This window comes from Monopterus albus, unplaced genomic scaffold, assembly GCF_001952655.1.
Source record: "Monopterus albus unplaced genomic scaffold, M_albus_1.0 scaffold189.1, whole genome shotgun sequence".
Classification (NCBI taxonomy): domain Eukaryota; kingdom Metazoa; phylum Chordata; class Actinopteri; order Synbranchiformes; family Synbranchidae; genus Monopterus; species Monopterus albus.
The window spans coordinates 177,714-190,961 of record NW_018128069.1 but is presented as its reverse complement, the minus strand read 5'-3'; the positions used below and the strand labels follow the sequence as shown (position 1 = coordinate 190,961).

Genomic DNA, 13,248 nt, shown 5'->3' with positions numbered 1-13,248 from the left:
GGTTGGTGTGTACGGCAGGACTAGTGATCGTCTGGCTCTGTCTTCCTCGCTGGCTGAGTTCATGTGGCCAGATTATACTGTCAGGATCGGAGCGTGAAGCTGCCGATGTTGTCGTGGGTGAACTCAATTACATAGCCAGAGGAGGATATATAAAGAAACACCATCTTTTTATTAAGAGCACTGACAAGAACAAAAACAATACAAGACACGGTGAAAACATGAAACGCACTTACAGGCACATACAACTAAAAGCACGAGAACGGAAACAGGCGGGACAGAATCTTGACTTTATGCGATTGTTAGAAATAAAGATTTTAGGTCTAAACTTAAAACATAAATCAAGTTGCCTTTAAATTACCTTCTTGTCTTCACCCTTTGAAGGTTTAACCCAGCCAATCAGATTATTTCTTGAGATGCTTCATTTCTGGGAATAATTTCTCAGATGCACCAGAAGCACTGCTTTAAAAAAGCCAGAAAAGCCGCTGTGGTTTGGTGAAAGCGGCTGCTGCTTGTGGTGCAGCTGAGGCTTTTGCTGTGACTCAATCACTTGCGTTTTGCATCAGTGGAGCTTGAAGATCATGAGCACTCAGAGTTGGGTGGACTGAAGAGTCCCTGCTCAGTCTAATCAGTCCAGATCTTTCTGAGTCAAAAGCTGCTGCAGGTTTTATCTTCACTTCCTGCAGTTGCTGGCTGTGTGTTTGTATAACCACTTTGTAGCCACAGGATGTGGTTGAAAGTGTGAAGTGTGTGTTGTTACACCTCCATGGTATCAAATAGAGCTACTGACTTTGCATCTCTGCCCCTCAGGAGTGTGTTGTATCATTAGCTGAAATCAACCTACAAGATTAGTTTGAGCTTTTATTTTGGTGAAACTATAATCCAAACTAATAGTAGAAGAGAACACTGCACTCCCCATTTAAACCCCGGTGAACATGTATCAGTCAGTGATTACTGGAAACTGTTCACCATCAGTGCTGAACTGTTGTTGACATTTTTTCCATCAATAGCTCACTGCTCTCCTCTGAGTCAAACTCTCCAGGTTGTGTTAACTTATCATTATCTGTTCACCTGTGATTAGTGCCAAATTAACTGCTTCTCTGCAGGAAATCTGAATTTACCAGCTTGTCACAGTTTTGTTTCCTTTCAAATGTATTTCTAAAGATAATTTCTAAGAGACAGTATTAATGCAGTGTCAACGTGCCTCAGTCTGAGCTGGTGTCGCAATTGACGGGAATAAAAGCAACATGCTGTGGCTTCAGCTGGCGAGAGAAGGAAGTGTTTATGTTATTATTTAAATGAGGTTTTACAAATTGGCACCATGTGACAGTAAAGGAAGCACCTGCATGAACTGAGTGTGGTCGACCTGCTAGGACTGACCCACTGGTAACACTGTGATGTGGTAGAAATTTCTGTTTAGTCAAGCACGGGCAAGGCCGCTGTTGTAGGGTGAATTGAAATAGTGTGATGAGGCTGGGGTTTCTGTTGTTAATGAGAGCTGTGAGACCTTTTGGTTTTCAGGAGGTCTTTTAGATTCTCAGCACAGTGACTCATTGTTTATCAGTGGTACCAACACATCTTCACTATTCATCCTAGATAGTGACAGATAACTGATATTTCTGGAGAAGACAGAACAACAGTCCTCCCGTCCCGGACAGAGGTGTAATGTTGTCAACACTCAGTGCACTGCGGGGCTTTTTACAGGTCAGAAATACATTAATTACTGCTTTAGTCTCGAACATGAAAAATGCTGAGTTAAAACACTTCCACCAACTTGGATTAAGATTCTTTCAGGCTCTGACTTTGCATAAAGCTGTGTCACAGTTTGCAGCAAAGTGTTAGTTCCAGTTTGTTTCTAGAGAAACAAGCTGCTGTTTGTGTTTCAGTCTGCGGCCTCGCTGCAGCTCTGACAGACTGGTGTCATTCAATATCCACATACCTTTGGCCATACAATGTATTTTCAGGCCTGAAACCTACTTACTGTAACTTAAGGGCAAACTTCAGTTGTATGGGCAAAATAATATCAGTGTCACAAAGTGGAACCTGTGCAAGATAAGAACATTTCTTTCTCCTTTAAATAAATGTAATAAATTATCTCCAACTAAACTAGTCCTCCTGCTGATGAAGCCCACACAATGTGGCTTAAACATTGTGTATTGTTTCAATCTGTTTCTGGGATGGGGGTTTAATGTCATCTGGTCAAATCTGAATCTTTTCAAATCCCTTTTATGCCCCTTCTTTGCATCGCTGTGGTGAAACAAACAGGTAAAATACACAGACATAGAGCTTGGTGAGTCAACCAGAGATCTGGTAGTCGCACATTGTACTTAAGCAGGCAGTTTATTAGCTTGAAGCCAGATCCAAAATGTAAGTGCCAGCCAGAAGAGGCTCCCTAGGCTGCCTCTGTGTTAGTGTGCTGCAGCAGTCTGTCCTGTCTTCAGGGTGTGATGTGACAGCAGCTCTCTGATGTCACCACAGGTCAGCAGCATGTTTGTCCTTAACCTGACCAAGTTCCTCTGAAGCTGCTGCTGCAGTGTTTCCTGACACAGACCACACCTCTGAACTGCACACAGACCAGTCAATACTGGCACACTCACACACTCAACCTGCACCAGATACAAGATGCTTACTTCAAAATAAAGGCCTGGAAACTCCACTGAACAGACAGTTTCAGGTAGTGCAGCTGTGTTTCTGTGCCTGAAGACATGAAGTGAAATGACTGATGGCTCTTTAAATACATTTGGACAGTGGTCAGCATTTACCTCCATCTCGTCTTCTGACAGTGGGACCAGAGGCCAGTGTATTTATTTACTTTTTTGAAACATATTTAATACTTGTTTGCATGACACTGGCTTTGCACTCATTATTTGGGGTTCCACTGACCTCAGCTCTGTATGATTTATTAGGCCCAATATTAATTGCAAAGTCAACATTTTTTTCTACTTTCTAACAGACTGATGCTATAACTTTTCATTGTTTTATTTTTATCATGCGTTTGGCTTTTCTTCTCCTCTCACTGAAACCCTGTATCTTTGCATTATCTGTGAAAAAAGAAGAGGAAGGAAAGTCCTGGTTCTTCTGGGCTCTGAACATAAATCTTTATGCCTCTAGCTGGCTGCAGGTTTGGCCTCAGTGTCAGGCTGCTGATCAATCAAACGCCTCCAAGTAGAGAAGAATCTAAACATCTGAAGTGCCTAAAGTTTTTGCTTTGTGCTTACATTATGTCCCTCACAAAACCATGTTAAATTTGGGAAATTCAAGTCTAATGTAGTTTTTGGCAAAAAAGCTAGTAAAACTGTAAAATAGGCCAAATTCTTCAAAAAAGCTAGTAAAACTGTAAAATAGACCAAATCCCGGTAAAGTTGAGAAAGTAGGCTAATTAGAGGGAAATAATTAGTAGAGCAGGGTTAATGGGTTTGGGTTGAAGATAGCAGTCAACAACAATGATCTGGAACATAAAATAAAAAGTTTATTTTTTTCACATACAGCTTTGTGAAATGAATTTAACAACAAAAAAGAAAAACAAGACTTGCTGTGTATGTTTTAATTATATAATCGAACGTTTTATTAACTGATAATTACTTGAAATTGATAATTGAAAACAAATGGCTTTTATTCTGAAGTGTCGTACCGGAAGTATGTCCGTTGACCCGGTGTAAGTTGACAGTGGTGCACCGCTAGAGACAAATAATCGGGACCAGTCGACGGAATCTCTGCGCTGCTGTTTAACTTGCTCCGACATCTGTTTACCGTGTTATTTACCGGAGCTGTTTACCTTCAACATGTCGCACACGGTCATCACGACGACAACAACAACGAGGACGTTCGGTGACAGTGTCCTGAACCTGGGCTACAACCGGACCATCCCGGGATTGCTCAAGATAGGACAGATGGTGAGAGTCGGTCTAAACGTGATAAAATGGGCCGTTCACGTCGACACACAGGGACGGTTTAGCTAACGTTAGTTAGTTGTTTGCAAACACAACAACCGCTGTAATGGAGGGAGACGGGATTTAACCTTTTATGGGAAAGTGATAAATTAACGTGTTAATGGGAATGAAGAGGCTACCGTTAGTGTTACTGGTGATGTTTACTGTTCAAACCATCAGGGAATCACTTGTGAAAGTTTGTTAGTTTCAGATGAATCAAACCAAACCCAGTAGAATCATCAGACTCTATTGATCCCGGTGGGAAATCCACCAGCTACCCAGCAGGATGTAAAGTACTTCACAGTATAAGTATATAAGGTAGTTAACATCAGCTCCACCTTTACCAGCTGCAGCATTAAAGTGATGAACACAGTAATGTATCAGTCAGTAGGATCCAGTAGTGTCAGAGACATTAATGTAAAATGGGCCATTCTGCAGGATGAGTACTCTGGTAGTTCAAGTATTCAACTCAATTCAAAAACTTTATTACAGACTCAAGGGATATTTGGCTGCTGATACTTTTGTTTTTTTACTTAAGTAACAATTTGAATGCAGGACTTTGGCTTGTAACAGAGTAGTTCTACTCTGTCGTATTACTACATTTACTGCAGTAAAGGACCTGAGTAGTCCTCCCATCGCTGTTATTAATTTATCGCTTTGTGTGATGAATCGTATCTCGATCTATCAGTGAATTCTCATATCTGACAGAAAATCAGCAAATCCTCACACTGAAGAAGTTTGAACCAGAGAATATTGTTTGTGTTTTTACTTCAAAAATGACGAGTGTGAGTTGTTTTAAAGACGCATGTCCTCAGTGGGGACCAGCGGGTGTGGAGCTGAGGGCCTCAGACAGGAAGTCATGGAGATGTACCAACACGTTGCTTGTCTGACTCTGCATGTGTGTCACAAACATTCAGGGTGCGGTGTGTGATGATGCCGTGTGTCTGTTTTCTGTGATCTCTTTCCCAGCTCGCCCTGCTCGTCGCCTTCCTGTGCGTCCACTGTGCCCACGGGTGGCCCAGCTGGGCGGCCTGCCAGTACTTTGAGGTGGTGGCGTTGTGGTTCCTCATCGCCATCCTCATCTTCTTCCTCATGCACCTGTTCAGGCTGCAGGCAAAGATGCCCTGCATCAACTGGCCGCTGACGGTGAGCAGGACACACCTCACACCCCCGTCTGTGTGTGCATGTGCTGATCTCCTCTCACCACTACACTCTGACTCTAACACCAGAAACGTACCTAGGGCTGCGCCCAACCTTGATCTCTGTAGCGCTGAAAACAGGAAGCCTCTGGAATAAGAAGCTGCACATGTGAGCCTCTTCTCATTTATTAAAGCTGCACTTCCTGATTTGCATTCTTGTCTTACAATAGTGAACGCTGCCCCAAACTCCCCGTTTCCTTTCACTTCACTGCAGTTTCAGTCTCGTTTACCAATGACACTTTGGTTCACTATCACAACATCAGCTGCTGTGTCTGTACAGCTCCTTGTGTTGGATCAGTTAGTGCCTTATTTGTTTATTTTACCTTTTAAGTCCCATTGAGATCATGATCTCTTTTTCAAGGGAGACCTTGAAACCATTTCTCCAGGTCCCCATCTAAACGGGGGGAGTTTGGGGCAGTATTCACCACTGTAAGATAAGAACACAAATCAGGAAGTGCGGCTTTGTGATCCATATGCATTCCCCCCAAGGTCCAACACACACGTGAACCACGGATTAATGCGCCATTTAACCATCATAGTGTGAAATGTACTTTTACTGCTGCTGTTACTTTTTAAAGTAATAATTCCATAAGTCTCATGATCCAGTGAAAAGATACAGACAAATCAGCTGTGTGTTCATGCCAGCAGTAACAACAAACTATAAACTTTTGTCATCATGGAAAGAGTCAAACAATTACAGTTACATTTGGTTAGCTTGGTTTGACAACTGAGTATTGAATATTTTATTTTAAGATTTTACTAAAACCCTGGACTGATCTGTGACTCTAAACCCATGATCCGACCTGAACTGTCGGATCCATTGCACTTCAAGCATCTAATAAATGTTTAGTTGTTGACTGGTCCTCTGGGGAGGTTGCCACGCTCAGGACACAGCGCTGAGGAGCAGACAGATAAAATGCGTCATATGGAGGAAACAAAGGGCTGTGCAGAGGAGTAGAAAATGAAGCCCAGGTTTCACTGGGCAGGCTCTGATTATGTTTATTATGAAATTCTGCCTGGAGTGTGCAGAGTCCCTCCTTCCCATATTATCGATTCATCTCAAATGATGTTTGGAGTAATCGTATCACACCAGTTCTCAGGTTACAGAATGTTTCTTCAGCCTGTGTATTTCATCTCAGCAAAGTCCAATAATGTTGTCATTGATATAAAGTCAAACAAGTTGTTGTTTCCATGGCTGGGAGCCACTGCTGTAGTACTCGAGTCCAGATTTTCAGGACCTGTGACTCGACGTGGATTTAAACTGGGACTCGAGCAACAACTGCATTTGGACTCAGAAGTTGGAGATGAGGACTTTCATAACAATTTGGTATAAGATACAGGTTTTAAACCTGTCCAACCGCACCACGCTTTATCTGGCACACTTCCACTGAGACACACACTCAGCTTTTCTATAAAAGATTTTTATGTATCAAATTGCTGAACAACATGGTGACACAGTGCACTGTTAGGAGACATGGACTATAAGATGGTGACAGCTGTGTCAGAGCTCGAAGACTCAGACTCGGGCAACAGGGACTCGACTCAGACTCAGACTTGAGGTTTAGTGACTCAGCTACAACACTGCTGGGAGCCTGATGGGTAGGCGCCTTCTCAGAGCTGGTCAGAAAGACTCCGTCTCTTCAGCTGTCCCCTGAATCTTGTTTCTGCTCTTTCAGGAGTTCTTTCACTATGCTGTGGGCTCCGTCCTCATCCTCATCGCCTCCATCATCGCAGCTGTGAAGAGTGGCGGAGTGTCAGCACTGGTGGCTGGATCGGTACGTAAGCATTCAGCCGCTGGGACACCCGATATGTTTGCTGGGTCATTGCGTATGCTGCTAACGTCAATTCACTGAGGGGTGCAGCAGTGCATTTATTTATTTTGATTACTGTCTTAAGTATTTTGCAACTCCTGCACTTCAGTAGTTGTCAGAAATCGTCCTTAGTGGCACATCCTCCTTGATCTAACTTGCTCTGCTTTAGCACAGTGACCTTGCTTTGACAACATGGGAGGTGGTGCTTTTGTTGAGTTCCCTAATATGACCTCTGACTCTGGTCAGTGTGAGTGTTGGCTGAGATCTGCAGCAGGACTTTTTCTTTTTACCATTGTGTAACACTTCTGTGAATAAACACACACTGAGAAGCAGGTAGGCATCCTGTGTACAGGGGCCCAGCTAAAGCCAGCGGTCACATCTACTTGTGATCAGGTGACGTCCAACAAGCTGAAACATGAAAGTAAGGAGAAGTTTCTGCTGTTGGATGTCAAGTAAAAATGAAGATGTCTGGCTTCCTGTATGCATCCAGAAGCACATAGTGGATAGACTGTCGTCTATCATAGTATCTTAATTGCTCTTTAAACGCTGTGTGAGCTGACATTATCGACTATGTAACTCATTTTACAAAACCAGTCAGAGGCTCCCCTTACAGGCCACACATTCGCTGCTTCATGAAGCCAAGGAGCACAGACTCAGGTTAAGCTAGTGTAAAAACGCATTAGCAAAGTTAAAAGTGAGTGAACCGGCAGTGACTGGGAGACAAAATACAGACCATCATCCTCACTCTCACGGAGGTGTTCTTGCTTTCAACAGACAGATGCTGCTCAAAAGACAGACTAAAATACTATGTCAGAAATTGTTTGCTATTAAAGACAACTTGCATCATCATCTGCAAACTAACCGCACACAGAGTATGAAGAATATGAAAAGTTTCGCAAGTCAGCTGTCAACAACAGGACTAAACCAGCCACAGTGCCGGCCCAAAACCCGTTCAGCAAACTTTATGGAATCATCCGGCAGAAGTGATTTCAGTGTGTGTGTACAGTTTTACTTTAATACTTCAGTTCTAAGTAAACGTATAAGGTCTGTTTTTCTTAAATATGTTTATTTCATTAATCTCATCAGTAAAGAGTAACAATTAATATCCTATTAACAGGAGCGTCTGCTTATCATTGTTGACAAAATTCCAGAAAGTATTCAGATAGCATTTTTTGTCAATATCACACACACCACTAATGGAAAACCATTGGGAATTACTGTATTTGTGCAGCTGGTTCAACTTCTGGTAGCGAGTTTAAGTAAACACCAGAGTCTCATTCGACAAGTCTGCCACTTTTAAAACCTCTCAGCCGGGCTCATCAGGCCTCAAGAGTCTTTGGAAGCCGGGGCTGTTTCTCTGTTACCCTGAGCACTGATGGCCGACCGGGCTGGTGTCTGTGGTTTCCCTCCCTGAGCAGCTTCCACTCTGAAGCAGAACTACTGACCTCCTGCTGGGGCTCATGCCGTCCTTCCTACTTCCTACTGTGCCTCTGCGCTGCCACTGATTACACAGGAAATGCCATTAAGTTCTTTACTGATAACGTTTTTGTCTGAGAATCCGTTTCTACAGAACCTCACATCTCCTCCCACCAACTTCTGCTTCTTCACCAGTCAGAAAATTTGGGTGTATTTTATGGTTTTAATTCCACTGAACACTGTGGCGGAGGACACTTTGCAGAAACTACGGCATCTCTTGTGATGTTTGGATCCATATGTGATGAGTTTTTTGTCATACAGTTGATCATGGACTCTGTTGTTTGCAGGTGTTTGGGTTCATAGCCACGTTCCTGATGGTCATTAATATGTGGACGTCTTACAGTGTGAGCTGCGGTCCTCATCAGACAGGTAGGCCCACCCTGCGCCTGCTTCACACAGAGAGCACAGCACCAGCTCCTCATCTGTCTTTACAGTCATGTTTTCAGAAAATTAACCTGCACTAACAGACACTACACAAATGTCATTATTGTAAAAGTCATCATCCAAATTTAGGTGTTTAATCCATTTAAATAAAATGACCTGCTGTAATGCCGGGTTCAGACCACACGACCTGTTAAAGAAAAAGGCCCATTATTTTCCACAGACCCCATAGGAAGGCTAACACCGACAGTGAGGTGCCTCTCCTCAATTTTAATGTCTGTCAGTCGTGGATCTGTGCCACAGACCTCTGTTGTTGTTCAGGAACAACACATCAGTGAAACACACCGCTGCACAGGGGGACATGTTTCCTCATTACGAAACACCAGACCTGATGTTTATTAAAAATGTTACCCCAAAGGTACCAAACCACCATAACTTGTAACAGCATCTGAAGTCAGTAAGAGTCAGCTACAGATGAGTCGGGTTGACATGATAGAAATACTTTTACTGTACAGTTGAACTTTCTTTCTTTTTCCTCACAACTCTTCTCTTCTTTTGTCCCTTTCTTAATACCCCCCCTTCCCTCCTTATCTCCTGCACCCATCCCTCCCTCCCTCCAGGTGCAACAGTGTAAAAAGCGATCCGTCATGAAGAAACCAGTTGGCTGTGTTGGCAGATTGGTGTGTCCTGGTCAGTTTTGTGCCTAACAACCACCTGGATAATTACCCTGCCTGGATTATAACTCGTACTGCAGAGGTAACAGAAGTGCTGATTCAGGACCAGCCATCATTTGCAGCAATCTGAAACACAAATATCCCTGATCATCACGGTAAAACCTGAAGGACACTAGTTATAGTTACAGTATTACTCACAGTGATTTTTTTTTTTATTCCTCATTGAGTCTTTTTAAACCTCTGAAGTCCCATTTTTATGTTTAAGGTGCTCGGCTTCACATTTTAATCATCAATGTATCAGTGACCAATCACACCAATCAGTGACCAGGCATTGCTGTCACAAGTGCATTTCCCATAGTCCCCGTTGTATCGCTGCCCTCACTTTCCCACCCTGAAAAGAGTCGGAATGGTGTTTAAGGTTTTTTAAATGAAAGCTTTTCCCTTCTTCTGCCATCTGAGTTAGAGAAGCGTTTTTTAAATGAAAGCTTTTCCCTTCTGCCATCTGAGTTAGAGAAGTGTTTGTAGAGAACGTGAAGCTGTGTTAGCTTCCTGTTTTGTGCCATATTCCAGACAGCTTCTCTCCAAACTCTTCCAGGTTCGAGTGCAGACGCAGAGTCTCTTTATCACCTCTTTGTTTAATTCCTCAGTGCTCTACATTGTCCAGCTTGATGTGCTTGACTCATTATAAACTGTCTTGTCCGTTACAACTTTTTTATTCCATTTTCAAAATCCATGAAAATCAGTTTGGAGCAGTGATGTTTTAAACTTTTTAAACAGCACTTTTCACAGATGCCCAGCTCTGAACTAAAGCACAGTATAGCCCTGTTAGCCTGTTATGCTAATTTCTGGTAGCACACTAAGATATTATTGTGCAAAGCTCATCGTGCTAGTGTGCTAACAGATGTTACTAAGCTGATATTTTACTGAAAGTAATTTGCATGCTAATGACCTTGTTAGCATGCTAAAACATTACTCAGGGGCTAACACATGTGCTATAAAACTATAGCATGCTGAAAATCTATGTGAATTGGCACAGTGCAAAAGAAAAATTAGCATGCTAGCAGCACAAACACAAAACCAAAAAGTGCTGTACCTCTGTGTGATTAAAAGAGAAGTCTGGTGACAATCTTTACCTTATTGGTAGCAGAGTCGAGACATCGACACACAACCATTTCCTCCAGTTTGAGTAACTTTAATACAACCTACAGCGTCCACACGTTTCAGGAACTTACTGACATTTTTGAATTAAAAACTATTTTTGTGATTTGTTTTTCAAACCCACTTTACCCAATGGGTATGGAAATGAGAGCAGAGAGGAGGGAGGTCAGAGACATGTTGGTATGAGCTTTGTTCACAGTAAACTATAGAAAACACCAGTTGTGTTCTTCTAACTGTAATTTCACTGCTGTGTCAAAAAGGACGTGCCATTTATTTGAGGATTTAGTGGTAAAATGATCATGGACTCTGATATGAACTACATCTTCATATCAGTGTGTGGGGCAGTACCTTCCATGAAGCATCACGTTAACTCTCCACAGTTAGATTTAGAGAAGCAGCCACTCTGCCTGCTGATAACAGCAGCAGCCATCAGGGCCAAAGGACTCCGAGCAGCATTTACTCCAGTTTACTACAGTTTGCCAGCGGTTCCAGCAGCCAGAGAATGTGACTGTCCTTGGTGCTTTTAAAGAACAAACTGTTAGCCATTGGAAATTAAATTCTGCCAGAGGTTTTGTCCCATCCTGCACTGAGAAAGCACATCAGTAACAGTGTTAAACAGAGTCACTGTCCAAATTAAACTGCGTGGTTTCTGTGGAGCCTGCTGGGGGTCGCATGGTGGAGAAGGTTACTGGTGTGGAACTGTGTCTGCACAGATTAATAAAACAAATGCCCATAGGTTAATAAAGTGTATAATAAACAGGCACCTGATAAAACATAGAGATGTTAATGAAATACACACAGAAACATTAATGCACAAATCATAAAGAAGATGCTCCGAGTAATAAAATATATGCAGGGATTCAGACAATGCAAACACTAGTTAAAAAAACATGTATGGTTTATTACATGTGAGTCTGGATTATAAAGCTCACAAATTAATGAAGTATGCATTCATAAACACACCGATGACTAAATTGTGTCCAGATTAATAGAACGTACAGGAATTAATAAAACGTGTGGATGAATGCAAAGGTATATGTGGCTTAATAAAACTTTCATGTTGATTAATGCAGCTGACAGATGGAGTCATAAATCTACATACAGTTTAATAACTTGCATATGCATTGAATAATATACTGTATGAGTGTAAAAAATTAGAAAACATATAGCCAAATAGTTTACAAACATGCATGTTGATTAATGAAAACTGTAAATATGCATGAAAAGAAAATGAGCAAATATTAAATGGTACAAATAGATGAATAAAATGTACATAACCTCTAGAGTCCCTGCGTCCTCATATGAGGACCGCACAGCTTGGGTTTCCAAAGCTCAGGACTCTAGAGGTTAAAAACCCTTTCAAAGCTTTTGCAACTTCCTGCTTTTATTGTGAAAGCTCAACACTTATTAAAAAACTTGAGTCAAGTATTACATTAAAACCTTAGCATGCAGGTTCGCACTGTTTGTCTCATTTTAATCTGTGCTTTCGTTTAGTGACTACAAAGATGAATAAAGAAAATATATTACCTTTTAAGCTCTGCATAAATGATCCAGATCCTTTGGTGTGATTTTCAGTTACACTTTATTAATCTACAGGGACTTCCACACCATATGGCCCCAGGTCCACAGAGCAGCCAGTCTCTGTGCCATTGACCAGCCCCTTTCTTACTTAACAAATGAAGCCAGAGTTTGCAGCTATTAAATTTTGCCTCAACAAAGCAGTTGTACAAGAACCTGATGAAATAAAATTCATTCCAAAGTCTTTTACCAAGCAATGTGACCTTTATGAGAGAAGTAAAACGCCTTTGTAGCAGGTTAAAAGCATTTCTGCTGATGCTACTTCTCTTCTAGCCAACGAGCTGTTTCTGCCTCTGAGAATTAAAAATCTGATGGATTTTCTAAGTCTGGCTGGAGCTTATGTAAAAGTCATCAGATATGATCTGTGACTTCTGGGGAATTTTCCTGCGATTTCCTGTGTTGTCAGAGGTGTTGCTGTTACTGTCAGCCATGTGCCACAAGTCTTAGTGTGATGCTACACACTGTGCATTTCCTCTGAAGCAGCACAATGAAGTATTTACATCTAGTCAGATTAAAATTGAATGTTTCCCCTGGACAAGGACAAATATAATGGATTTACATGCACATAGCTCTGGAGTGTGGCTTGAGGCCCCTGCACACTGTGTCATGTCTCGGTTGCAACCTGGGTCAGGCCGCACAACATCCGCTCTGAAGCTTTTGACATTGTGCAATAAATGTTTTGTGTTTACAGCAGCGAACAACAAGTCAGTGAATTGATTGGTCGATCAAAAGAAAAATAATCTGCAGCCACTTTGATAACCGATTCATTGTTTATGTCTGTTTGTGAGCAAAAAAGCCAGATTCCAGTTCTTACAGCTCTGCCACTGTTTTCAGTTGCACACTGTAGTAAAGTCAACATCTGGTTTTTGGACGGTTGGTCAAATAGTAAAACATATCTGAAGACATCACCTTGAGCAGTGGGAAATTTAAACATCCATCCATCCATCCATTTTCCTCCCCTTATCCGGAACCGGGTCGTGGGGGCAGCAGTCTAAGCAAAGATGCCCAGACTTCCCTCTCTCCAGACACTTCCTCCAGCTCCTCA

The 13,248-nt window shown here is 42.1% G+C and overlaps 1 protein-coding gene across 1 annotated transcript; it reads left to right on the top strand.

Annotated features, from left to right (window-relative positions):
- The first annotated feature begins 3,609 nt into the window (after positions 1–3,609).
- Positions 3,610–9,934, top strand: cmtm7 (CKLF-like MARVEL transmembrane domain containing 7). The gene is made up of 5 exons (XM_020617440.1): positions 3,610–3,890; positions 4,896–5,072; positions 6,802–6,900; positions 8,700–8,781; positions 9,414–9,934. Exons 1-5 carry the CDS (start codon positions 3,780–3,782, stop codon positions 9,425–9,427), a joined length of 483 nt encoding a protein of 160 aa, XP_020473096.1. The 5' UTR covers positions 3,610–3,779; the 3' UTR covers positions 9,428–9,934.
- The last annotated feature ends 3,314 nt before the right edge of the window (positions 9,935–13,248 follow it).

Bases quoted from the DNA above. Each gene is read 5' to 3' on its own strand.
- cmtm7 (XM_020617440.1), top strand. From the start codon at position 3,780: ATGTCGCACACGGTCATCACGACGACAACAACAACGAGGACGTTCGGT. The intron at 3,891-4,895 runs GTGAGAGTCGGT...TCTCTTTCCCAG, and splicing joins TGCTCAAGATAGGACAGATG to CTCGCCCTGCTCGTCGCCTT. The intron at 5,073-6,801 runs GTGAGCAGGACA...CTGCTCTTTCAG, and splicing joins GCATCAACTGGCCGCTGACG to GAGTTCTTTCACTATGCTGT.